Source organism: Drosophila teissieri, chromosome 2R (assembly GCF_016746235.2).
Source record: "Drosophila teissieri strain GT53w chromosome 2R, Prin_Dtei_1.1, whole genome shotgun sequence".
Lineage (NCBI taxonomy): Eukaryota > Metazoa > Arthropoda > Insecta > Diptera > Drosophilidae > Drosophila > Drosophila teissieri.
In genome coordinates, this window is record NC_053030.1 from 12,754,183 (window position 1) to 12,781,875 (window position 27,693).

Genomic DNA, 27,693 nt, shown 5'->3' on the forward strand with positions numbered 1-27,693 from the left:
GTAAAAATGGGTAAAAAGGTTAAGCAACAGAAAATAGTGGGAGTTAGACCATTTATAATCATGGATCATGGAACCTAATAACTGTTTCACTCTCAACTCATCAATGCAACACTAAGTACTTAAGTATTTAGAGTCCGATGATCGCTTTCCGCCAACTTTTCGTGGGCTTTCGACTGCCCACTGTTCTCTGTGGAGCACCGCGTGTGTCATAATGGTTTGCATATTTGTTTGTTTGTTAACTGCTGCCGCTGCCACTGCCACTGCCACTGCTGCTTTCTGGTTTTTCACTTGATTTTCTTTTCCACACAGCTGGCATTTTCGCATTGCTCAGCTGGGCGTTTGTGGTCATTGCTAATTAAAGATTATGCGCTGCGCGTGTCCCCGATGCATTCCCTGGATCAAATGGGATTCCCCGGATGGCTGATGGCTGTTGGCTGTTGGCTAAAGTTGATGATGGCCAGGCTTACCTGGTTGGGTGGTAATACGCGATGCAGAACTTCGCTGGCTAGTTGAATGCTTCGCTACTTGTATATCTGGATACTTGGTTAGCTGGATACTGGGATAGCTGGATAGCTGGATACTGGATACCCGTATAAATCGAGTGGCTCTGTAAATGGCTGTGGATTGGCGATTGGCTCGGACTTTGCTTTTGTTTTATTCCGCAGAAGTGTAAATTGCGGCTCAATGTGCGAAATTATCATTACCATATCGGGTTGTCAAGAATTTTAACGGCCATTTCGGTGAGTGTGTGCGAGCTGGCGAGTGTGTGTGCGCGTGTGTGTGAGTGTGTGACAAACGCAAGCTCATGTAAGTGCTCTCATCGAGTGGATTTACGTGGAATTGCAAGTGCCCCCAACTGCCCCCTTCTGTCCCCCCTCCATGCTGATGGATGAAGCTGCCACTCGCCCGCTCGCCGCCTCTCCCTCTCCGCCTCTCCCGCTCTCGCACAGGTGGACACCCAATATGGCTATTGAGTTATTCACTTTGACATGCCGGCAGCGACGACAGTGGCATTCCACTCCATTGTGAGTCCACTGGGCTGAGCCGAAAACTGCAGCTGGAATGCGTATTAGCAATAACAGGGCGCATATTTCGTGCACTTTTCGTTACTCTCTTTTTGCTTTCAGTGCGCTGGACCCCCATTGCCCCCCATTGTCGCCCCCTCCATTTTTTATTTTATTTCTATGTGTGGTTTTTCGGGTGTGTGCCTTATAGGTGGATGAAGAATTATGACAACATGGCATAGTTGGTGAAAGTATTTAGGAGCGACCTGGCGGTTGCATGCCCCACCGACATTACACCCCCACTCCACTCCCCCTTCGGTTTTAATTACGCCCCTTTACGGCAGTACACGCACATATTTTTGGCAGGGTGCGTGTGTGTGTGTGTTGCTGTTTGTTGGTAAGTGGAGGAGGGGGGTTGGAGGGGAGGCAAGCTTAAGGTCAGCTGCGAGTCCTGCGGCAAAAGTCCAACCCTTGGCAAAAGATGTCTGCCGCAGCCACTGTGCTGCTCACTCGCACACAAACGAGCGCACACAGGCACAAACGGACACACGCACAGCGTACACTGTGGAAATAAACCGGTTTCCTGAGAGCAAGGGGTTCAACCTCTTTGCATTATTGGGCGGAGACTTGAGCTTGCTCTAGCTCTTATCTCTCTCTCTCGCCGCCGCCCCTCTCCACCTCTCTCGCACGCTCTCTCTCATGCCTGAAATGAATTGTTTGTGCCTTGTGCGAATTATACATCACGCCAGGTCTGAAGTACACTACAGTTGTCTCGCTCCGACGCAGGCGGCGGAGTGGCGCGCGAGGCGAAGGTGCGAGCGGGAGGGCCGACTTCCTTGACTTTTGCCAAAATGTTGCAATTGTTCATGGGAGTAGTTAGGTGAAGCACGAAAGTGTGGGCGTGGGGGCGTGAGGGCACGGGACATGTGGGGCCTGGATCGCCGCCAACCACCCACCTCGCTCTCTATCGATTCAGCGAAGTGAACTGCATTTGCGGCACTTGCACTTGAATGCATTTTAAAGCGCCCGTAGCAGAGAGCATAGCATATTTTCCCACCAAATTTCAACAATTTCAACAATGCCCCGTCCATTTGCCGTTATGAACTGCATATGTATGGGCCTGCGTGTATGTGTGTGTGTGTATGGGTGTGTGCATATCGCCAGCAATACATATGCACGAATTGCAACGACATGCCTCTGTGTGTGCATTATTAACCAAATATTTTATATTCATCTCTCTGCTGCGCACTCTGCTTCTTGCTTTTTTACCGCATTTTCATGCCGTTTGCCTGTCCTTCACTGTGTGTGTGTGTGTGTATATGAGAGAGGATGTGTGTGTGTGCGAGTGTGGTTGTGAGAATGTGTGTGGGCGGTGCACAGTGGATTCCCTTTTAATTAACTCAATTTCATGGCATTTTCTCCTCTACGCTTCTTTTTTTCCAGCACATATTTCATATCCTTTCCGACGATGTGACGTGATGTGGTAATAAGTTGCATTCTTTTTGTGTATTTGCAATAATTGCCCGGCAAATGTAAATAAAACCACGCATTATCAATAAAAATGAACCCCGCCTGGGGCTTTATCAATTGAGTGTTGAAATGCATATTTCGCATTTCGCATAAGTATAATTGAATTTTCACAAATATCCACGAAAATTAACTATAAAGTTCATTTTCAAGAAGTTGCAGTGTTTACGCTACAAAGAGCACGTATAAAAAAAAATTGAATAAGTAGTACCATCTATTAAAATATTTACTTTTACGAACCCATTACAACCATTTTAATCCAAAGAAAAGCTTGATGTTTGCATGAAATAATAAACAACAGCTTTGAGAAATCAAATTGTAATAAGTTTATATAAAATTGTTTTCATTTCTCTAACCACACTTACCACACTAACAATATTAACTTTTACAAGATATTTCATTTAAATATTTTAATGAGAACGACTTTGCAAGTACTGCTATTTCAATACACATTGTGTTAACTCTTCGTTACGATAAAACTTTATTACGTAGTATTTGCGGGTAAGTAACTCTACACCCACTTAACTAACTGGACTTTCTTCAAGCAAATTAAATTAGATGGCGCGGAATATTCCTAATACAGTTTGTGTTCATCCACCGCCCGCCTCCCCAATCCAATTTCCGTAGGCGGGAGACAGAAGACAGGAGACAGGAGGTCTAACCCGGATCCGGAACCGGAGCATCCTTTGCCAGGTCAAACTAATAAACTTTGCTTGCTTTTTTCCCCGGCTATTCTTGGGCCCGCAGAAACCTCATCTCGTCTGGCTGGGGTCCTTTGTCTTGGGAGTCCTGGGGCCCCGCCTTTAGATATAATTGCTGTTTAAAGGACCGGTGGAGCGAATGGGGGAAACAGTGGAAGTGCAAATGCAGCCGACAACTTCAAGTCGAGCATTTTTGTGAATTATTTTCCCATTATGAGCAGATTAAGTTTATTGTGCGGCCATTGGCAGAGTCCTGAACGAGTCCTGAAAGAGTCCTGAACGAGTCCTGGCAACGCGGGCGGTTTTCCGTTTTCCATCTGCGCTGCGTGGCAGTGGGCGGTGTGCAAAATCAACCCGACATCTTGGCAGCTGCTTTGGAAAATTCACTTCAACACACACACACACTTACAGACATCCTGCTTTGTTTTGAGGTCCTTGGCAGCTGAAGCTGGAGCTTGTGCTGAGATGAAGAGGACAAAAAAAGGGGGGGGAGGGGAAAGAAGAGAGAACGGTCGGTAAGCGGAGGAAAAGTATTTTAACGCGGTCTGAATTTCAAAAGTTTGCCAAGGTAGAACCGCTCGAGGCCAAAACGAGTGGAGGAGGAGTAGGGGGCTATCACTTGACATTCCCGGCGATTCCCTTTGAAGCATTTCGTTTGTATGCAAAATGTTGTTTCATAATTTTCATTCTGTTTGCTTAAACGTGTAAATTAGAAAATACCTCCGAGTGAGGAGGGCAACAAGGCATCAAGGGAGGAGCAAGCAGATATCTCGTACACACATTAATTAGAATATCAATGGAGCATTTGGCTCCATGTCTTTGTCTCCGATACACAGGAAATGTCACCTTGTTCCCGGCCACTTTTGGGACGCAGGACTCTTTCGGTTGGGCACAGACACAGACAAATAAATCACAGTGCAAACGCCACACAAACTGACATGACCGGACCAACCTACCAGCCAGTCAAATGGAAAGGAGGAAAATGGAAAGGAAACCAACCAGATGCACATGCAACCGCAGGCAGCCCGAAATGAACCCGAAAACCATGGGGAAATACGGGAAATCGGGGGGGTGGGGGACATCGGGGAATCCGGATTGCGGGCAGGAAAATGATGTATGGATTTTTTAACGCCGCTGATTGTCTGCGCAATCGCCGGAGCCACATGGAGCCACGTTCTATGTGAACGCATCACATCGAACAGTAGCCCCGCTTTCCGCTTTCCGCTTTTCGGGAGGATGACTCGGCTCCGAAGGATTCCAAATGCGTTGCCTGGCTTCCAGTGCCGTAATCAGCGCCGCATGTGGGGATCATCGGACCCCCAACATGTGCTCAAAATGTGTTGCATCCACAACAGCGTTAATTATAAATTGATTTCTGCTCCCATGCAAACCCACCATTATCTGCATGGCAGCGAAACAATTCGATTTGGCAACATATTTACTTCCAACCATTGCAGTTGATCCAATACAAGTGGTTTATGGGCAACATTGATAGGCGGAGTATCTGTAGTGTTTGGAAGCATCTAAGGTGTTGACCACTTCAGCAAAGCTACAAGTAAGTCAATTGTATAACCTGAACTACTCTGCTTATCGCAACTTAAGTTCATCAACAGAAATATGTTATAAAACCTTTGCTAGAAATGCCACTAAAACATTCCCTGCTATTAATTGTTATTCATACTATCTGATATATACGAACATGCTGCTTTTTCGCAGGATTAAGCAACTTTGTCCTAAGAAGACACCAACCAAACTATTTCCTCAGCTTCTTCAGCTACCTTTCTTTTTCTGACAACCCCCACACCATCCAGCAATTAGCAGCCAATACGATTTGGCCAAATTTACGAGCTGCACCCGCGATGCCGCAGTACGTGCCACCAGGGGTCTTCCATCCATCCATCCATCCGTCGACTCATCCATCCATTTCCACAGCGATTCCTCCAGCGGAGGCGGTGCGATGTCTGCTCCCCAAAGACGCTGGGAAAATGTTTTTATTTATATTTTGCGGCCAGTCACGCACATTCGCTGGTCATAAAGTGTCGCCGAGTGGAGTGGAGTCAAAGTTCCCCTATCGAACCGAACTGTTGCTCCTTCAAATGGGGCCTCCAAAAATATCCACGTGCCACACTTGGCTCTTTTATTATTGTTTTCCCATCTTATTTATTATCCAACTTTGGTTGCGCTCGCCTTTCGTTAACATAACTTAAGCGAATACCAAATTGGAAATTTGTTGGCCTCCCATTCGAGGCTCTTGTTTATCTGGGGTAAAATTAATTTCCATTTAATGTGGCAAACGCTCTTGTTGACACTTGGTCCAATAACCCACGCGGAAATTGGGGTATTCATTCCTTTGGAGGTGTCACTTCTGTGGGATTGATGGAGCTGACTGAACCAAGACCATTACTTCAGATTGCATTGTCGGAAGTCTTGTAATATGTCTAGTAAGTACAGATATTCTGGGATGTATCTATGGAATACTTTTGTAACTTTCAACGAACTTGACAGCATTAGCACCTTACTTTACTTAATCATTTGAATACTTGAACTTAAAGCAATCTTAAGGGCAAGAACTTCGATCTGAAAACTTCTGTACTTCAAGGTACAAGACTACAAAGTACAACTTGTCCCTCTGATGGAAAACATTGAGCTGAACTCATTAACACACAATGCGGCCATAAACAACAACAAATGCTACCGACCAGAGCCAAAAGCTGGCCAAAGGAAGGAAGTAGAGCCGCCAAACGGAACCATCTGTCCTAAATGGTGAAACTTGAGTGACAACGCCAGCAGGATCGGCATTGTTTTGGCCAAAAAGGAAGCGCAGAAGGGCAAAAAAGAGCAAAAAGAGGTGAATTGAATGAGTTGCGGAGGGAAGTTATTAAAAAGCGATAAACCCAGAGCAAAACGCATTTGGCGAATTGTTGAACACCTTGTGGATGGCCTAACTTCCCCTTTCCCTTTCCCTCTCCCTTGAAAAGGGAAGGCAGGTCGCAGTTACCGCGAATTATGGAATTCTTATGCTAAAATAATGGACCCACAAGCGACTGGAGCTGAAGCCACCAGGCTAGTGGTTCATCGATCAGTAATAAATTTGTTGCGTACACCGGGGGTACAGACCAAACAGAAAAAAGAGGAAAATAAGAGGAAAAAAACAGAATATGGAGCGGGAGCATGTCGCGCGTTTGTTTCATTTCTTTAATTCATGAGCAGGATCATATGAGGAGGGGGGTTTCTGGACCAACTGTTCCTGCTCCGGCGATCGAAGGTGAGGTGCGCTGGCCAACTGTGCGTCAAGTCGTTGAAAGTCAATAGTATGAGCTGCCCCTCCCCTTCCCACTCTGCTCTGCCCACTTGCATTGTATAATAGCGCAAAAAGTACAAAAAGCCCGTTCATCCGGTTGCAAAGAGTGAAATGGGGGGAGGGGGGGGAAGTCACTGTTCCCGGCTAAAGTCACGGTTGCAACGGCAGCAGTCACAGGAGCCTGGCGTCTTATTTATGACTTGTGCCACCACTTGGCTACTATCTCAGATTTGTGTTTTCATTAATTATGCAAGATTCCTTTGGGGATTTCATTTCATTCGTTTCATTTGGTTTTTGTTTTGGTTTTGTTTTGATTCGGGTCGTGCTGGGTCGTTTTGGATGATAAATAGCCCGAGATTAATAAGGCGCCTGGCTAAATGGCGTGGAAAGCATTCAAAGTCGACGATTATGAAATTTGGCTGCTTATCTGATTGTGTTTTTGTTTTTTTCATTCGGGCTGAATCGGAATGATATCATTAGCAGAGGGGCACATAAACTAATTAAAGTCTTACCTTTATCGAACCCCTTGAAAGTCCCCTAGAAATGCACACTCAGTTTATTGATTGTATTCAAATTGTGTTTTTCTTTTATTTTATTTATCTTTTTTTATTGGATTTTTGCTTTGCTTTTTTCTCAATTTGATTTTCGTTATCCTAGTTTGTTGAAGTTTGCAAAAATCGAAGTTTAAACAAAATAAATTCTAACTTTGTTGTTGCGTTAAGTGTATGTCAAAGTTCGCGTTAACTATACAAGAAATGTCGATTATTAAACGTTACCAACGCTGATTACGAATACCATTATATATTTATGTGTATATTTATATATATATTTATGTATATATATAGTGTATATAGTCATTATTGTATGTGTCTAAATTGCTGATATGGGATGCTAAACTTACAAAAACAAATTACGCTGAAAAAATGGTCTCGAATGCGCGAAAAATTGTTTGTTTACAAGGTGTTTTAAGCTTACGAATTATATTTTAACGTTAAACATTATGATAAAGTTAAATTAAATTTCAAAATCCTTTGCGTTTGTTATTGTTTTGCTCACACAGAAACACAGACACTGCAGTTTTGCTTAAGAAGCGCTCTCCAAATCCCGACCCAAAGTCGCACATGGTATTCGATCCGGGGTGTCCTTAGACCTTCCAGGACTCGGTTTATACACTCGCCGAAGGATCACCGAAGGAAACTCCATCGCCAGCTGATGCTTAGAACCAGTAAAGGTCCTTCGACGATTCCTGCACTTGCGCCACCTGCGCTTCCAGGCCTGAAATACAAATACAATGGGGTTATCAGAAAACTTGATGTATTGCTTTGAGGTTACTATCCTATTCTTTACTATCCTATACTTTGAGTAAACAAAACCTTTTTTAAAAAGGAATTGCTTGGCGCATTCTAGTATGTAAAGTATTACATACAGTAAGTATTCATGCAGTAGGAAACAGAAAGGATGACAAGTTCCTCTATGTCATCATAAGCACAAGATACTTAGTTGCTTTGGAACTTTCTAATGATTTGACAACTAAGATGTATGTTATACTTATCACCTTTTAGTTTACCTCTTAAAATAAATGCCCTATCAACAGCTGTGGAAACTATTACTATATTATAAGACCCTGCGCATAGGCTCACCTGCCATTGTGGGATAGCTGGAGTACTCCAGGGCGTGGGCCGTCTGCTGGTCGTGGTGCAGCCTGTAAGACACGAGAAGCCGGCAAGAGGTCAGGACGTGCTCCGTGGAAGGCAGCTCGATGAGGAGGGGGTATCGACTCACCTGGAACCGTGGCTGGCGTACTGCTGGGGCAGCCGGAGGAGACTGCCGTACTGGGCCATGTTGTGGTGGTAGGCGTGGGCGTGGGCCGCGTGGGCGTGGGCTGCGTGGGCATAGGAACCATAGTGGGCCGCATGCGGCACCCACGGATCGGTGGCGTAGCCGGTGTCCGTCGCGGTGCCATACAAGTCGCTAACCTGCAAGCAGATGGTAGATATCCGATCGGATTACAACTTATTTAGCATGGATGGGGCAGGAGCACCAGGATCGGAGGCTCCTTGAACTCGTAATTGCCTCACGTTCCGCCAGCAATCGGCAACTGGCCTTTAGCAATTGGCTATTGGCCACTTGGAACTGCTGGCCATGGGTATTGGCTGTGGGCCGTGGGTGCTCACCTGGTGGTGTGTGGGCGCGGGAATGGGGTGCACGTAATTGCTGTTCCAGAACGACGGTGGGAAATTGCGATTCGACATCGGGCTGCTGCTCTCTGCAATCGCAAAATGGGGGAATCGTTGAGGGCATACATACATATGTATAATGATAATGGGTCACAAGTTATTGTTAAACGTGCTAAATTGATCGAGACAATAATGCGAACAAAAGGGAATGAAATGCAATGGCTATCTATACAAGATGGCTATCAGCTTTTAAGCCATCTCGTATAGATAGCCATTGAACTAATAACCCAAAAAGTAAGTAAAATAAAGTAATAAAGTAACATATCAATATGACATCCCTGTCCAATTTCGTTCACATTTACTTTGATACTAAATCAAACTAAATGAAACTGAATCAAATACTAAAACTATATGGTGTGGCACACAACCTGTGCTGTTTAAGTGTTGCAAGTATCTTGAGATACAACTAAGCCCTGATTTTTTTTAAAGATTCTTTGTAACTAGTAAAAGGAAGCATCTTTTGTAAAGAACTTAGATAGCTGTGGAAGTAACCTAGTAATTGGGTTACTTTTTCATTGAATCATCTTTCATAGAGATAAGTAGTTAGCTGTGGAAATAATCTAGTTAATGGGTTACTTTTTCATTGAATTTTCGCCACCAAATATAATCATATAGGGCAATCGCCAGCCAGAAGGAGGTGCCATGCCTCTGCCACTTGGGGCAATTTCCATTCACTTGCAGCAATGATTAACTGGCAGATGAACGAGTCTTGGGGGATTCTGTGCTTCGGTTACGGGATTGGTTGGGGCCGCTCCTCGGAGTTCTCGGAGTTCTCAGAGTCAGCGGAGTGGCAGTCTGAATCTCCGCCTCGGTGGCGGCGCCATGGCCTGTTGCAAATAACTGAGCGGAATGTTTTCGGTTGTCGTGCGTGCTCGTTGTCGCGCTGTTGTTCAGGATCATCACTTGTATTAAATGGTTGTAAATCTACGCGTTTATGAAATCGCGCGACGCCGCCAACAAGATGCAGAAGGAGCAGGAGCAGGAGCAGGAGCTGGTGCAAGAGCGGGAGCCGAGCAAGACATCTCCATTATGTGTAATGGAGCTCCCTCCGGAGACCGGGGCGCCCAAAAATAGCAACTGCAATTGAGCGGCAGGAGATACCAAAAACTTGCATAGGCTTGCATTTGCGTTGACAACATTCCAAACTCGATTCGAGAGAAAAATATCCAACAACTGGAGAGGAGTTTTGAGGATGCGGCTGAGGATGAGGACGAGGACGTGGAGCTGGAGGATGTGGCTGTGGATGTGGATGTGCTTGTGGGGATGTGTAATGTTTGTGCTTGGCTGCCGTCGCGATTCGACAACTTTGGCCGGCACGTTGGCGAGTGTGCCATGCATGCTGATGACGACGAGGATGAGGATGAGGATGCGGCTGATGATGCTGGTGATGGTGGTGGTGATGGTGATGCCGATGGTGCGGCTGGGATACCGAATACTGGATACGGGATGCCATGCCGCGTGCCTTTTTTTCCGAACCAGAAGCCAGAAGGCAGAAGTCGTCATCATCCCATTGCCATTCACTCACTCGCTCAGCTGAGGCCGTGGAATTCCCATTAATGTGCAAACAAGCAGACTGCCAAAGATATTTCCTCTCCATCTACAGCCACAGCTCCTTCAGTTAGCATTTCACTTTCAGGCAGCGGCTTCAAAAGCGAAAGCCGCACTCTACCTGTCCCCACCTTTCACCTTTCGGCCTAATGAAGAGAGCGTGGCGATTTATGACCCGATAAGGTTCAATCGCCGGCGTTGACGCATAGTGCATAGTTCTACACAGAGAAAACTATTTTCTCAGCTAGAATACTTGCATCAAAAAGAATATTTAAAACCAGTAAATAGTTGAAATTTATGAAGTTTTCAAACTAAAATCAAATCAGCAGTTGTTAAGATACTTTCATGTTGCTTATGGAGTGTAAACGACAGTTAGTTTCAATAAGAAAGATAGAGTATTATCATCATAGCAAAAATCATCTGCAATAGCAAAAATCATCTGTATCTTTAGTTATTTCTTTATTATCAAATGTATGATTTTTTTTGGAAACTCTAGACTGTTTTACTCTGTTTCCATTAGAGCATAATATTTTTCCGTGCACTTTCCGTTCCTGCACTTGTATCCGTATCTGCAAACGTATCTTCAAATGTATCTGTATCTCTATCTGTTTCGGTTTCGGTTTCTGTTTCTGCTTTGTATTTCGGAAAGACGGTTCTCCTGCCTGCAGCGGGTGCCAAGGAATTTTAAATCGAATTCTTTGGGCATCTAATTAAATGCTCCTCGCGGCAGCGAAGCAAAATGAAAATAATACGAAAGGCTGCCCTGATGAATCGGGTATTTTCTGATCGAGAAACGCTAACGCAACGGATCGGGAATAGGGGGGAATCGTGGGGAATTGGGGGGAAAACTGAGAAAAGTGCAAGCGTGCCGCTCGTACCGCTGCTATCTATCTCGTCATCTTCTGCGATGCCCTCCTTCGGTTCTTTTTGGTTCGTTTCGATTCGATTCGGTTCGTTTTGTTTGGTTTCACTGTGCGGAGCAGTTAATTGAAATGCATTTTAAAATCGTAATGAGGAATCTATGCGGCATTCGGCATTGCCACCGTCCGACAACAGCAACAACAACTGGCACCCAAAGCAACAACATCAGCATCGACCGCATCGCATTCCGGCGACATTTCATAGCACATTCCAACTAGCGATATATACATACGTACATATATGTACACATATATATATGTATATACATCTGGGCATATAGACACGGCGCATTGCATTACGAAAAAAATGTATATAAATGTTGAATAGTTTTAAGCGCACAAATGCAAATGCTCAACTGTGTGCGCGCTGCTCTCAAATAGACAAATGACCAAAATGAACTTTAAATACCATTAAGCAGACAAAACAAAAAAGAAAACAAAAACGGGGAAAGAAACAAGAGGCGTAAAAGTAAACAAATTTAAACAAATCCCATTCGCATTTTACTTATTGCACACACTGTATTTTAAGGGGCAGTTCTATAATGGGCAATGTGTGCCACTGTGCGGCAGTTGGCGAAAAATGCCAACAACACCCTAATGATAAGAAGCGAAACACCCTGCTGCATTTGGACACAACTTGAATATTTGGTTATTAAACAAATTTATTTAATATAAATTTGGTAGTTTATAACATACTTAATAAGCTATAATAATCGTTTCTTTCCTGTGACAGTATTATGTATCATTTTTAACATTTAAAGACTTAATAAGGAAGCATTTATACACCTGAACCTAAATAAAAATGGATCAATCGAGTCATATTATCAGTTCATATGTATCTGCATTAATAAGAACCCAAGCTAGTTATTTTCGAGTGCCGCTTTGAATGTGCTTATTTGTTGGTAAGTTAATTGCCGCCAGGAAACTTTACTTTGATTTGATTTGAATTTCGGCGAACCAATCACCGTAAATTCGTAGTTAAGCAGCCTGTGGAAATTTCCAATTATCGCATAACGAATGGGGAATTGAATGGCAACTGAATTTTCGCACAAAGTGGTGGCATTTCCTCAAAGCAGACGGGAATTGCGGCAGCCGGAGGGGGAAATTGGAGGCAATGGCAGCCACAGAAACTCAATAAAATCCCAGGTTTTAACTGCAATTGGCGGTGTGGCAAAGGAATACACCGCAAAGTGCTCCAATCGAGGGGGCGGAATCCGGCAAAACACCCAATGGGCGGGGCACGTACGAAACATTAGCATTAAGAGGCATCTACGGCCAACACCTGCTCGGCATTCAAATGCGAGGATAATCAATTGATTGAGCAATGGACACCAGTTAGCTAAGAAGCGAAGATGATCGTAATGAAAATCTTCTTCACTTGACAAGGCTGCACTCGTTATGGCTGGGCAAAACTGCAACAGGGCAATTAAAATTAAAAACGAAATCGAGTGAAGCGCAGAAAATAAACACACATGTTGGGGTATTTTTATTTATATATATGTATACATATATATAGTGTGCAGCAGATAGACGGACAGGCAAAACAGACAGGCATGAACAAACGAAACGTTTATCTTCATTAAAGGAGGTAATTAATTTTGAAATCGAAAGAACAAGCGAGTGGCAAGTGGCAACTTGATTTATTTGTTTTATTGTGCGCCCGTTTTTGGTGTGCGCTTGTGAGTGTACGCATTCGCATTCACATTCACACTCACACTCACAGTCACATTCACAGACATTTCACAAACTTGTGGAGGGGATAAAACAAAGTGCCATCCTAAAGTGTTTTTATCCTATAAACGAATGGCTGACAATGAGTGGCGGAAAAGCGTAAATATTTTGAATGGTTTTCGCACGAAAAGATGGATTTAAGGCGAACATTTCAATGCAATCTATGATTTACAGAACATTTTATTCGATTTAAATAGCAGTATTTTAAACTTTTAAAAGATTTAAAGCATAATAGTTTATCGATTCGTTTTGAAAACTCCTTCATCATGGGAGAAAGGATAAATACTTTCCTAACCATAGCCTCACACTCCCGAAGTTTACACACATTAACCGACATATTCTGCATCGATACAAGGTCGTCAGTTGAGTTTGGAGCAGCACAAGAAGTGCTTCAGACACAAAACCACTTCACACATGGAAAATTGTGTAGTTTTTTCTGTTAGATTTAGCTAGCTCATTCTTTCCCACACACTAATGCATTCCGAAAGGTATAATTTGCCTGTTGTACATTTTCCGAGAACATTTTAATAACTTTGCTGGAACTGCTGGCTCATTTTTCACCTAATTATGCCCCCATTTGGGGGACAAGTGGGGCAGTGCCGCAAATCGAGGCAAACACGCAAACTGACAGCCGGGACAAGTACATGACACGAGCGGTTCTTTGATCACAACTCACTGGAGCCACAAATGAGTCGCAAAAACCGGGAGGGGAGCCTGGCAAACAAGCTGATTATCCTCCTGCACTAGCACAAATACGATTTTTATTTTAAATGCTTCGAAGCCTATATAGATTACGGCAATTTGAAATGACGAATTAACAAATAAATGGTTGTGTGATTAAACTCGCACAGACTTATGCATAGGGAGAGTATGTTACAGTGGCGCCCGCACAGGGACTTTAAGTACATATGTATGCAGTAGACAAACTCTTAAATGGCGCCCAAGCAGGATTCCAATTGATATGTTATCACATTTTGTAGCAGTGCACCTACCTTTAGAGTCCTTGTTGTTGTAGTTGAGGGCGCGGGAGAAGTGCTCGTCCACCTGGCTGGCCGTGTCGCCCGAGTAGTTGGTGAACACAACGCAGGAGGCCGACAGATACTGAGCCTGTCCCTGGCCACTGCCGGCCAATCCTCCTCCTCCGCCGCCGCCTCCGCCCCCACTGCCCATCGGCGCCTCCAGAGCTGGCAGATTCTTGGGTATTGCCCCCGTGCCGCCTCCGTCGCCGCCCCCCGAGCCCGTTCCGCCCGCCGAGGATGGACCGCCCGTCGCTCCGCCGCCGCCACCGTGCAGCGGATGACTGTGCGAGTGGGCGTGGCGCGGGGAGTCCGGACCGGAGGAGCAGGATGATTCATTATGATGCTGATGCTGTTGGGAGCCCACCAGGCGTGCTGGGAAATCAGGCAGAGCGAGAGAAAAGACGAGCGGAAAAACTATTAAATAATCGCAATGTAATGGCGAATTTGCAGCGGGGAAAATATGATATAATTTATTGAATGCTAACTGGTCTGGAATGCGAGTGCTTCGCCAGAAATTTCAAGAATTTTCAAATTAATTAGCTACGAGAGTGTGCGATGACTATCAAGCTTTGCCCCTCACTACGGCTTTTTCACTCGTCTGAATTTTCATTGTGCTGCCAAAAAATAAATGTTATGCAAACTCTGACATTGACAATATCAATGAGCACGCACATGAAAAGTCATAAAACGCAATGTTTTGTAGCGTTTCGAACGAACACGTGCAAATAAAGTATTTAGCTAATGAATTATTAATTATTTCTATAGGGTCTATACTTTCATTTTGCTAGTAAAACTTTAGCTTTTAAGTTCACCTTTGGTGACGAATACTTTATAATGACTAATTGAGACACTAATGTAATAATTAGGAGAACGGATAAATGGGATCGATCTCTAAAGTTAAACGAATCATCACAGCGTTTTAAAAGTTACTATTTTCTGTAGAAGCTTTGTAGTTACTAACTAATGAAGGACTGCCGTGTTTTTAGTAAAACTACAGTTAAAACTGAACAACTTGAAATTGATATTTTCCAATAATAATTTGGTAAATATACCTCATAGTTCTCCGGTATAGAGTTTTAAACATTTGTATAGTTTTTTTTGGGGATCCAGATCGTAGATCATAGGTTGTTTTAGGAATCCTAACTCACCTTCAGCTTCGCTGCGCGGCACGATGAGGTCCTCTTCTTTGGTTTGGTGCGTGTGCGTGTGTGTGTGCGAGTGCGGGTGCGTGTGCGTGTGTGCGTGGGCGAGGGAGTGTGCGTGCGTCCTGTGCGAACTGTGCAGCGAGTGTCCCGCCGCTCCGCTCAGCACCGGACTCATCCCCAGCCCCACGCTCCCGACACTACTGCTCCCGGGCACCACATTGCTGCCCAGCAGTCCGCCCGCCGGTCCGCCGCCCAGTCCACCCAGGCCGCCCAGCCCGCCGCCTCCGATTCCGCCGGAGGAGCTGGCCTGATTCGCGGCGACCGCCACCGCCGCCGCTGCACTGTTGTGGGCCGCCGCCGCCACCGCCGCAGCGGCATTCGCGCTCACCGACGGCGGCAGGATGGGGCTGCAGGGGGAGTGGGAGCTGCCCGAGGCACTCGATGAGGCGGCCAAGTTGACGCCCGACGACGAATACAGGTCCTGGTTGAACTGAAAGTGTAGGAAATTATTAATTTACTTGTTATAATATCATTAGTTTATAAGTCAAGGGAGAGGGACTATGTTCCTGATGATCAAATACATTTCAAGATCTAATCAGCAGAGAATCTGGCTCATTAAATACTAGATTTTATAAAGTTCAAATATTAAACATTTCTATATCACTTTCTAGAAGACTAAACAGATTCTTTGTTATTTATAAGTAAAAGTATTCGAATTATGGAATAAATAGAAAAAGAAGTGCTACAAATATTGGCGGTAATTGACATTCACAACAAAGTATCTATTTGTTTAGTTGAGTAATTTAGTCATGGTCCAATATGATTAAAAAGTTGTTCAGTTATCAATTCTAGGTACAAGTTAATAATAAAATTTTTATTATTAAGCTACGGAACTTGAGTTTGTTTTTTTCTATTATTCAGATTGGCACGGTAACTACAGTTAGCTTTTTATTTTACATGATTTTACTACGTACTGGTAAACTACATACTTTGGCCTCTACAATGTAAAATATTAGTGATTCTAATTGGAGATAGGTTTTTCATTTTGAATTTCATTTTCATTCTAAAATCAACAGTTTTTTCCTTTTAAAAGTTTTTAAACTGAGTTGTAGCTTGAACTGCTTTAACCAGGCTCCCCTTGGAACTATATTTCTGGATTTATAAGTGGATAGATATTCCCGGCAGATTCCGAAAGGCGAGTAATGAGTTATGAGACGCGTTGCAGCAAATTGAAAATGACACAATAAGAAAATTTATGTTGATGGAAAACGCGAGTGAGGCCATTAAATTTACGAGCGTTTGGCGCATATTATCACGGACTCGGGCCAAGGTTGCACCGCTCCAAATGGGTAAATGGGTTGCAGGGAAAAGGGGGAGGTTCGAGGTTGAGGAGGAGGAGCAGGAGGAGGTGAACTGAAACTGAAATAGGAGAGCGGCCAGAAGGCGATAATCACGCCGCAATCTTCTGCTTAGCGGACTGTCAAACATAATGCGGCGCTGGCGACGATTTACGAGCAACACCTTCGACCGTCCCCCCTTCGAGCTCCCCTCCTAATGAGCCCATTAGTGGCTCCCTAGCCGATAACCCCATGGCAATCGGTGCCCTGCCTCTGCCCCTGCCCCTGCTACGCCTGCTATGCCACATTTGCAGCCGAAAATCGTTCCAAATTTAAGCATTTACTTCCAGTCGAGCGAGGCGAAGAGCGCGACCCCTGCTCCATTTCGTAGGCGCATGCCAATTATGATCGTGTCTAAGGGTTAATAATGGGTTAACCGGGCACGAACCATTTCAAGATGAGTGCAACGCGGCCATGGACAGCGGCCCTGATTTACGAGCTGAGTATCGGGAAGATACAACAGCTGCCCCGTTAGGAGGAGGCATGCCACTTAATTAGACGAAAGCGCTGAGTCAGCCGAAAGATACTTGCTAATAGATACAGATACAAATTGATTGAGATACAGCTGCGGCAAAAGCTGCAGCATCACAGGCACTTGCCGCAAATATGTGGCAGATCGAGTATCTCCATCTGTCACCTGGCTTAAGCACATAATCAATGCGCTCCGCCTTATCGGCCAACACTATCAGCGACGACAGTCCAAATTGGAGGCGGTGTCCACCGCGGATCCTCTGCGGATCCCGAATCGCGAATCCCAAAGTGCAGTAGCGTAGGCGAAACAATGCCCAGATACAGATACAACGCACACGCATCGGCAGATGTATCTGCGCGGCAATCGGCACACAGAAAGAAATATCTTACATGTTCACCTATGAAACTTTTAATGAAAGATAAATTCAATTGAAGTGTCAACCGCTGTTAAAACAAGATACACCATGGTGACTGCTTTGCATAATAATTCAATTAAATAAATAAAAAAATGATTAAGTACGAAGTTTTGTAGAGATAATCAGCAAAGATGCGGCAAACGAAGGGAAATTCGCGTAGTAAGATAGATAGTTGCATATAAAGTTCAGAAGTGCGGTAATAATCATATTTAATTCCATTTAATCTATCCGAGCAACGTTGCATACAAGTATTAACCCCAATTCGCTGTCATTTTCCCGGTGTACTTGTATCTGTATCTGCTGCAGTGTTATTAGCTGCAGGCGATATTTCGGTTATGCCGAGCAGTCAGACCTGCGATCACACGGCATAAATCACCCGGAATCGCCAGACGAACCAGCGACAAAATTTCGGAGCCCAGAAAGTTGAACTTTTTCTTTTCTTTAGTTTTTATTTTTTTATTATTTTTTTTTGTTTGAAGTCAGCTCCCTGGTTTATCTGCGATCGGTTGACAAAAGGCCCCAAGGATCGAATCGCTATGGTTATGTTATGGCGTTCGTTGGGAAGGGGAGTAGGAAGCGGGGATTGCGAGATCGGCAAGAACTAATGGCGATACACACAATAAATTAACCGAGCGGACCCAGGTTTTTGTTTGTTTGTTTGTTTTACTTTGGGTTTTTGGGGCTGGCTGGCTAAAGTGTCGATTGTGCGTTTGTGGGACGAAATAAACCGGTCATCCAGCTGAGGAGCCCAAGCTGCTGACTCAATCTGCGATTGGCTTTCCGTGGAGGAGCAGAAAGGAGGAGCAGAGTGGAGCAGAGTGGAGCAGGAGAAGCCCCAATATCCAGGCGGGTTTATCGCGGTCCCTCTTTATGGGCATGCAAAAGCATAGAATCAGAATCGTGTCGTATCGGTTACTTACATAAAAGGCCAATTTCGATTTGGTGCCGCGGCCTTGTATAATTGGAACTTGCGACACAAAGAATTTCTTTGTGCCCCAGCGGCATAAGCAGCAACGGCAACTGCCTCATGGATTTTGGCCGCACTGCCAGCCGCAGCTTTTGACCATGGTCGATCTGAGTGCTGAGTTCTGAGTTCTGGCCCTCGAAACTGGACAGTGGGACTGGGACCCGCGATCGTGAGAACTTTTCTGTACTTGTCACAGAAATCACAGCGAAATCTTCGAAATCAATGTTAGCAAAAAGCGGGAGAGGCGAAACAAAGCCAACATTGAGTTGCGGAATTCCTTGAAATGTTGCCCTTTAGTTTGGCAACTTCGTTTTTGTTTTTTTTTGGTTTTTTACTAGTCGGTTCTTTATTGTTTCGGGTTTCCCAAATCGATTTGCGTTCTGCGTGAATTCTTATGATTTGTTAGAAGCGTCTAATTATTCAGGCTGCGAACCCGAACCCAAACAAATTGACGCAGCCAGCACAGTAGCTTTCGTTGGCCTTGGCCAAAACGACGGAACAGCAGAGGGCCATCAATCAGCGGTGGCCAAGTGACTCATGCCCGGTGCTTTCCCTCCTCAAAGTGCTCCTCCAACTTGTTTTACAGCACCACGCTCCTTTGGCCAAATGGAGACGGACGAACAAGAGGACGAACAAAACGTTTTCTGATTTTCCTTATGGCCACTCTGTGTTTATGCAAAGCAGAGCCACTTTATGCAGGCCAACAGAAAGTTGCACTACACAAATGGGATTCCAGTTTGCAATTGTGCTTTTACAAAGAGTTTTCTTTACTCCAAACTGTATTTTTTGCATTATTTATTACAAAGTGAGCAATAACGCATAAAGTTCAAGTTATAAGTACTTAAAAAACTGTGTTTTCTTTATCTCTTAGTTTAATATATTAGGTAATTTCCTTTCAAAAGATAACTAACAATTTCCCTAAACAGCTTTAACTAATTAAAATTCTGAGCAAGTTATTTGATTGCTGCTGTTTAACATTCTCTTCTTATCATTTCGAGAAATGGTTTTACTAAGAAAACTGGCATGGCAACATTTCCACTACCAATTTGGAGTTACAACCAAAATGTAAGTTCGGAAATTTTTAACACCTATCTACGTGCAGTAACCACAAAAACCACATCGCCTAAAACTCAAAAACCCCCTCTCCAAAAATGTCCAAGCTTCAAATTTGGACACCAACACTTTTGTTGGTCGGTTTCAGCTCATTTCTCTGATATTTTATGAAATTAGTGTGTAATTAGTATTTAATAGATCTAATAAGTTTAATCATCTCAAATTGTTGTGATTTCTGCGAGTCGACCCTTACATACTGTGTTGTTTTATTTAATTAGAATTATATTTAATTATAATTTCAACTTCAAAACATTCAATTTATTACTATTTCAAAAAGAACGTATGATTGCAACTATAGACTTAACGAGATTTTAATTTAAGGAAGTAATGTATAATAAAATAAATAATAATTTTCAAGATAATAAGCTCTTAATAAACCAATAGTTGTTTTTAAGTGAAAAAAAGATTGATTTTGAATTATCGCTCATATGGACCAAATAATGAAATCTTTTTAACGACGAACTATTTTCGAATAACTTTGAATGAGGCCTGAATCATTAAAACTATCTGGCTAATATCCTATATTTTTTGAATTACATAACACTTTCGTATCTGGAGCTTACACATTACCAGAATAAAATTTATAGTTTATAAGCAACCTACATTTAAATGGGTTATATAGTTGGCAATCTGAAGCTAAACAACTATTCTTGCTATTCTTGTAAAAATCTAAATTTTAAACTTGTCAATGACTGCTTGGATTTCAAACCGTCAAATCCAATCTATACAAGATGTTTTCTAAGTATTCTTGCTCTGAAAGCAATGACTGAGCCGAATGCATTTGAGTTGGCTTGATTACGGGGGCAAGTATTAAAAGTTCAAAGTTCAAAAGGGTGGCCATTGACCGATTGGTCGCTTCGAATGGATGGCGGTACTCACCCTCTCATACTGGTAGAACGATCGACTTGGTCCAGCGCGCCCGTACAGATATGGATAGTAGGCACCGTACATAACTTCGGGGCAGGACACTGCCATTGTCGCAGTGGCAAGCGCACTTGCAACTGCAACTGCCACTCACTCACACACTGGCACTGGCACTGGCACTCACACTGGCTCACTGCTATTGCGGTTTGGCGATGGATGGTAGTTAAATTGGTATTGTCACTTGAGCGCGGAATTGTGATACCAATACGCGTGGTTCCAATTGGATTTGTAATCGTATCGGGGACTTGAAATTGAATGCTCTCTTTTTGAAGAGAGAAAGATAGAGAGGTGGAAATAAAGAGAGCGCGGAGCGAGAAGGGGGCTAAACTTGGAGTAATTATAAACCGGCTTTCAAGTCAAGGCGTGTTTTTTTCGTTTTTTTTGTTGTATTTTATGTATTTTTTCCGCAGCAGTTAAAGTATTTATTTCTTTTGTTGGCTGGCGAAATTCCTGGAATGAAAACTCCGCTCGGCTAATTATATTTACATATTGTAAAACACCATCGCGTTTGTATCAGCAGCTATAATTGCTATTCGTCTGTTTTTTTGTTGTTTATGTTTCTGTTGTTTTTCGCAAACTTCTTTCTATGCATTTGCCATTCCCATTTCCATTCCTATTCCCATTCCCGTTCGTGGGTAATTTCCTTTTCTTTGCGACTCCGTTTCCTCCCCGCGTCGCTCTTCGACTTTCTTCACTTGCTTCTTTCTTCTTTGTTTGCTTGTGCAGGCAATTGCAATTATCATTTCCACATTGTTGATTGCTGTTAGTCGTTGTTTTCTATTTTTTCAGTTTTTTTCCCTTCGGCGTTGGAACGTCAATTTCGTTTCTCATCCGCGTTTCCGACGAAGAATTGCCAACTGGAAGGAAAATGGAGAAAAGTGCAGGAGAAGGCATTAACAATTTGCTAATTGTGGCAAGAAATTCAAAGCTGAAGAGCCAATTTCTGGCATTTATGTTAAAACCGACTTTAATGATATCACTATTCGAACCAAAAATGTGTGTTGAAAAGTAATTGCATGTAAACCAACCATCATCAAGTTTGAAAATGGTTATTAAAACTAACAAAGGAAAGTTTTCACAGCTAATAATTATCAAAATTAAAACCAATAATTTGGTATGTATAAATAGCGAGGGATAATAAAAAACGTTTAACAGTAATCCGTCGGAAAACTAGAAATTACTTTAAACTCGATTTAAATCAGGTTTTACAATGGCTCAAATTTTGTGTTTAGTTTAGTTTACTTTTGTTGGTATCATGACTTAAAATCGGATTACTATTTGAATAAGCAACTGTAAATGTTTGGAAGGGAAAAAGAAAAATATACAAATGAAAAATATTTACAACATATTTATCGAAACAAACTCATTTATCAGCCAACAAAATTAGGCCCCTTCATTTTAAATTGTTGACGAAATGCAGAACGTTGAATAAATTTTTGGATTGAATGCAAATATATAAAAATAACATTCTTTTAGGTTCCGACGGCAATATAAATTATACTTAAATTAGAATCCGTCGGGACATAGAAATCAAAGAGTTTAATTTTTTCAACAACAGCTAGCTGCCACCTAAGATAATCTTTATATATTATTACGTTAATTTTTTATTATTTTTATACTTCTAAGCTTTTCCCGTTGTGCTTGAAATCAGTGCACAAATTTACACAACGCAAGACAAAAGTATAAGGAACAATATAGCTAATTAAGTGGCAATAATAATATACAACATAATATGATCAATTATTCCAATTTAAAATCAATTTTACATAAATTTTATACGTTAAGCATAAAACGCATAATAAAAATTAAAACGAATAAAAGCAATAAACAAGTTCAATTATTATAATTATAATGGTTCCAGTAGGAAAATGACTACGATCCAATTGGACTTTTCTTTCGTACAACGAATACTTACCACTTGAAAGTTTTTTGTGTAATCCAATAAGATGTGCAGCGTTATCAACACAATTCTCGTTACAGTGCACTTTCTGGAAGCATACAACAATTTCACAACTCTTGACAAGGCAAAACTTGACTAAATTTTTCGTTTGATCGTTTTGTTGTTGTTGTTAATTTGAATAGTAATTAAAGTGATACGCGCTGGGGAATTCGCACGTGAATTCTTGAGATTTTGGCGCAGGGGTTTCGGCGATTATTTTTAACCGAAAGCGAGCAGCAAACATTTGGTCGGCGCACTCAATGAAAATATTTTCGCTAAATCCACAAAATGCCGAATTCCATAAATTCTTGGCGGCCCGATTGTGCGAGAGCGAGAGAGAGAGGGAGAATGAGGGAGATAGCGGGCGAGCGGAAACGAGATGGAGAACGGCACTATTTTGGCAATTGCAACATCCGCGGAAATCTCTATTTCTATAATTATTATTCTGCTTTGCGATGTGGCACTTGGAAAACAAATGAACTGCACTTGCCGCGATCACTCACTGGTATTTTGGTTTTGTTTCGTTTTAATCTTTCGATATTCGCGTTCACGCTGAAATCGAAAATCCGAAAATCGAAAATCCCGCGCGGCGGTGAGAGAAAAACACGGAGAGCTCCGTCTGCCGCTCAATCGGAAGAGAAAAAACAAACTGGCAAAAGGAGCGGTAAATCCAATGCACTCGCGGGCAGCGCGACGGCAGCGCAGTCGACGCGGCATTGAAAACAAAATGGCAATTTCTTGCATCGGGCCATCTCGCTCGCACGGCAGTCATATGACCGCAGTGGGAGCGAGACAACTGGTGTGCGGCAGTTGCCAAGCACCGCCCACTTGATTGCTGCCGCATTCAGCGTTGTGTTGTTGTTTCCAGGTTTCCAACTAACGATGCCACATCGGTGTGAAAATAAAATGGAGTGCGTCTCAATTGTGTCCTCAAGTAGACGAAACTCCTGCTGTTTCTCTCTGATTTTAAAGTTCGACAAACAGATTGAAAGGAATTCGCATTCATCCGGGGCCTTCTACTTCGTCCTTTCGTTCCTCGCCCTGCCTTTCCGCAATGAAAAGTATGCGCCAACTGTGTCAACAGTGTTTGCAGTGCCCCCGCAATCCTTGTTTTCCACTAGCCGTCCCAACCCCCCAGCACTCCTCAACCGAGAAGTTTCCGTATTGATAATAATCTGATTGCAAATGAATACAATTTATTGTGCTGTTCATTCGCCTTCATTTCGCCGCGGATTGTTTGTTGACAAGGTGTGGATGCGAAATACTGAAAGACGGGTCTACTACATCTTTAATTGTTAGATTTTCGATAGGAACGTGTAAAAAAAGGTGCAAAATCTGTGGTCAACATCACAATAGAATCGTGTTACATTGGAAACAGTTCAAATACGACGCTTAGAGAATCTGAACTAAGCCTTCCATTTTCAAATTTCGGAAAAATCAAAACAAATTTTTTTTGGGACAATCTAAATATTTTGTTTACTAGGTTTTTCGCTTTGTCCTTACTAAATATGGGATCTTTTTAATTTCCAAAAAGTGTTTTACGTTAGCAGGATCTCTTAAAATGTTATGGATAAACTTCTAAGGAAATAATGCCCATTTGGAAGTGTTCTTGAGGAAGAACTTGCCAGAAAAAAGACATGGCCGACGGAACTTAATGAGGTGATTATTTAAGGGATTCTCAAAGTAGTTAATCTAGCCAGCCTTTTAGATGGTCACCAATAAAAATATAAAGGTTAGTGAGCAACTTACATAAATTTATGGAAATAGTTTCATTTCAAGGTCTTAATGCTAAATAATAAGTTGTTTTTAGTACGCCGCTAAAATATAATAGAATCCTTAATCTTGATCCTGATTTCAGGAAACTCATGAGGTGGAAGCCAAACATTACAATTTCATCCATAAAATTATTATTAGGATTATTCTAGGAATTTTTTATTAACCATGCCTAATAAAACGAAGTAACCCAGACTCGACGTATAGTTTTTAATCAAACATATTTGTTTAAAAAATTTATAAATAATTATATATAAATATCCTTGAACTTGGACATATTAATACAAGACTCAAATATTAAGGCTTTTTACAGACCCTAAAACTATGCAACAAAAAAGTATAAATAAAAATTAATATTCCGACTTAACGTTATTCTTTTACATTTTGGCCCATTTCCAAATCACCAACCAAGAGATTAAAAGCCATTATTAAAGTACAAAACATACGCGCAAATATTTATTTTTACGAGTTTCCAAATAAATTTGACTCTAGGCAGTCTTCCCGTACAATTTTCTCGTTGTTTAACAACTTCGCAGCATGTTAGTCTTGAGAAAAAATGATAAAACACACACAAATGGGTTTGGCGTAAAAATAAAAAGAACTGAATGCTTGGAAAGTCACAGGGAAAGTAAAACAATTGTTTCATCGAATTGGATTCAAATCTAAAGAGTAAGTTGCTGGAGTTGGGCGTGTTTAAGGCGTTAATCGTTTGGGGTCGCGTGGGAACATGGAAGTTTTGCGGATGTTGTCCAATCCCAGATACAACATCACCACGCGTTCCATTCCAATACCACCGCCAGCATGTGGAGGACATCCATAGCGGAAGGACTCGATGTACGCCGCAATCTTGGAGGTATCTAGAAAACAAATATATGTCGTTAATTAAGTATTACAATAGCAGACATTTTCTTAGAGTATAAAAGTTGGCACCTTCTTATCTGAAATGTGCCACAGTCCTATATTAGCACTTGAGACATACATATATATTATTTACTTATTGCAGTCTAATCATTGTTAACCGAGAGATCTTGTGACTAAGCTGACCTTAGAAGTTACTCAAGTAAAAACTTTCAGTTACTTATTATATGTAGGGGATACTCACCAATGCCATGGTGCTTGGCTCGCTCCATTAAGTACTCTGGATCGTGGATACGCTGCGCGCCGGACAGGATCTCCTCGCCGCGCATGAACATATCGTAGGAGTTGGAGTAGACAGGATTGTTCGGATCGGGCATCGTGTAGAAGGGCCGTATCGCTAACGGGAACTTGTCAAGGATGTAGAAGTCAGTGTCGTACTTGGCCTTGACCAGGCGACCCAACAGCTTCTCGTTGGGCGTAGACAGATCCTCCTCGTCGCCCGTCTCCACACCAGCCTCGCGCAACATGGCCACGCCATCGGCGAACTGGAGGATAAGTGGTGGCTCCAGGAACTTGAAGGCTTCCACCTTGAACTGCTGGCCTACAGATTCGATCTCCTTAGCGTACTTATCACGCAGTCCCTTAAAAATGGCCGTAAACGTATTGCCAATCGTGTGCAGCACCTCATGGTAGTGGTACTTAAAGGCCATTTCCAGATCCAGGCCTACGAACTCGGTCAAATGCCGATGGGTGTTAGAATCCTCTGCACGGAATACGGCACCTACGGTATAGACCTTGTCGAAATCGGCGGCGATGGCCATCTGCTTGTACAGCTGTGGCGACTGCGCCAGATAGGCTGAATCCTTGAAGTAGCTCACGGTGAACACGTTGGCGCCACCCTCACTGGCCGCCGAAATGATCTTTGGCGTGTGAATCTCGGTGAAGCCCTGTTCGGTGAGAATATCGCGGAACAGACGACATACTCCCGCTTCCAGTCGGAAAATGGCTTGATTTGCCGGAGTCCTCAGGTCAAGCACTCGATTGTCCAAGCGCGTGTCTTGGTTCACGCGAATATTGAGAGCATCCGCATCATCGGCGTTCTCGGGCCGCGAGGCATCCTCGATTTGCAATGGCAACTGAGCCTTGGCCTGGGAAATGACAAATATCTGCTCGACGGACAATTCCAGCGACTGCTCTGTGCAGGATTCAATCTTGCTGGACACCGCCACAGGCTTGGCCTGGATATCGATAATGCTCTCCTTTGGGATACTGAAAAATAAAAGAAGATTTAAGCTTGAGTTGTATTTAAACAATAATGTAAATGTAAAGTATAAGTTCATCATGTCATACACCTTTGATTGATTTCACCATATTATCTTATCAATGTATGATGAAAATATCTATATGACCTGCGCAATTCCAAGTCGATATCGATGTGGTTTTTTGGGATAGGGCTCTCAAGTAAAAATTGATCGTAACTGGGAAAGATGATAACTTACTTGCCCGCAAATTTGACCATCTGCTTGGAGATGACATCACCGACAGCCAGGATGCACTGCACCGTGCTGCTCTGCTGACGCAGGATGAGGAAGCACTGCTTTCCCTTGGCTCGCGACGTGTGGACGCGTCCTCGCACCCAGACGAGTCCTTTGCCCACCTGACCGGTTAGTTCCGAAACCGGGACAAAGTTGCGTTCACTGCGCTTGTCCTTGGATTGGATCATCTCCGAGAGGCCATATTTTCCGGCGGCGTGATCCTCGGCAGAATCTCCACCAGCATTATTAGCCGCCACGGCGGAGGCACTCTCCGCTTTTTGTTCGGCTTTCTGTACAAATAGAGATTAGAGCTGTTATCAGAGGTTCAAAAATAATAACACACCACGTCCCCCAAATCGAAGATTCTCACCTTAGCGGCCTTGGCCAGCTTTTTAGCTCCCTTTTTGGAGACCTGCTCCCCATTGGCCACGTTCTCTTTGTCCTCGACCATCTTGGAATGCACAAAAACGGCTGTAAGGAAGAAGGGTTGTATATTTTACAAGAGGGTCACAAAACTAGAGCGTAAACCGCACAGTTTCGATAAGCGAGCAACAGGCGAAAAAGGAGGAGTACGGTGTGCGTTGCGTCATGGTTTTATAAATAACACTTGGCGGATGAAGTGCCCCATTTGCGAATTTGTGACATTGGCTTCCGGGCTGCAGTTCAGTGACCCAATCTCCTCCTCCAATAGCCATATGTCCACAAATATTTCCGGGGACTGAGGAGACACTCTTTGTCTAGCGGCTCGCACATAACCTAAACTTTGCGGTCTTTTATCCGATCATTTACCGATGGCATTCACTTGATGTCTCTTCCCGTATTGGTTGTTTCAATTGTGCATTCGAGTGCACTCGACTTACCAGCTAGATATTGCCCTTTTAATACACAAACGAATTGATTTCACGAGCGTCGTGTACTATTGCACATGCCAGCAGCGCGGTGCAGTCTAGAGAATTTCTATGGCGCCTATCGATAGATATCGATGGTTGCATGCGTGCTTAGGGTGGCGCATTTATTAAGTACCATTCTGAATTTGTGACGTCACTTGTTTCAACATCCTAAGAGTTATGTTTCGCGTAACTAATCAATACAGAAATTGCTAACATATATGGAGATGATTTATATGTTGCTTAAAATCGCCAAGGAATAAAAGCATGTATTAATCAT

The 27,693-nt window shown here is 43.0% G+C and overlaps 2 protein-coding genes across 2 annotated transcripts; both read right to left on the minus strand.

Annotated features, from left to right (window-relative positions):
• Nucleotides 1-7,608: 7,608 nt before the first annotated feature.
• Nucleotides 7,609-22,481, minus strand: LOC122613261 (protein vestigial). Its single transcript, XM_043787357.1, has 8 exons — nt 22,337-22,481; nt 20,377-21,278; nt 15,137-15,623; nt 13,962-14,360; nt 8,708-8,799; nt 8,316-8,509; nt 8,174-8,235; nt 7,609-7,808 (listed from the first exon to the last, which is right to left on the minus strand). Exons 2-8 carry the CDS (start codon nt 20,470-20,472, stop codon nt 7,750-7,752), a joined length of 1,389 nt encoding a protein of 462 aa, XP_043643292.1. The 5' UTR covers nt 20,473-21,278; nt 22,337-22,481; the 3' UTR covers nt 7,609-7,749.
• A 2,080-nt stretch (nt 22,482-24,561) lies between these two features.
• LOC122613210 (aspartate--tRNA ligase, cytoplasmic) lies at nt 24,562-27,500 on the minus strand. Its single transcript, XM_043787271.1, has 5 exons — nt 27,387-27,500; nt 26,897-26,997; nt 26,491-26,816; nt 25,236-26,260; nt 24,562-24,990 (listed from the first exon to the last, which is right to left on the minus strand). Exons 2-5 carry the CDS (start codon nt 26,975-26,977, stop codon nt 24,827-24,829), a joined length of 1,596 nt encoding a protein of 531 aa, XP_043643206.1. The 5' UTR covers nt 26,978-26,997; nt 27,387-27,500; the 3' UTR covers nt 24,562-24,826.
• Between the last annotated feature and the right edge of the window lie 193 nt (nt 27,501-27,693).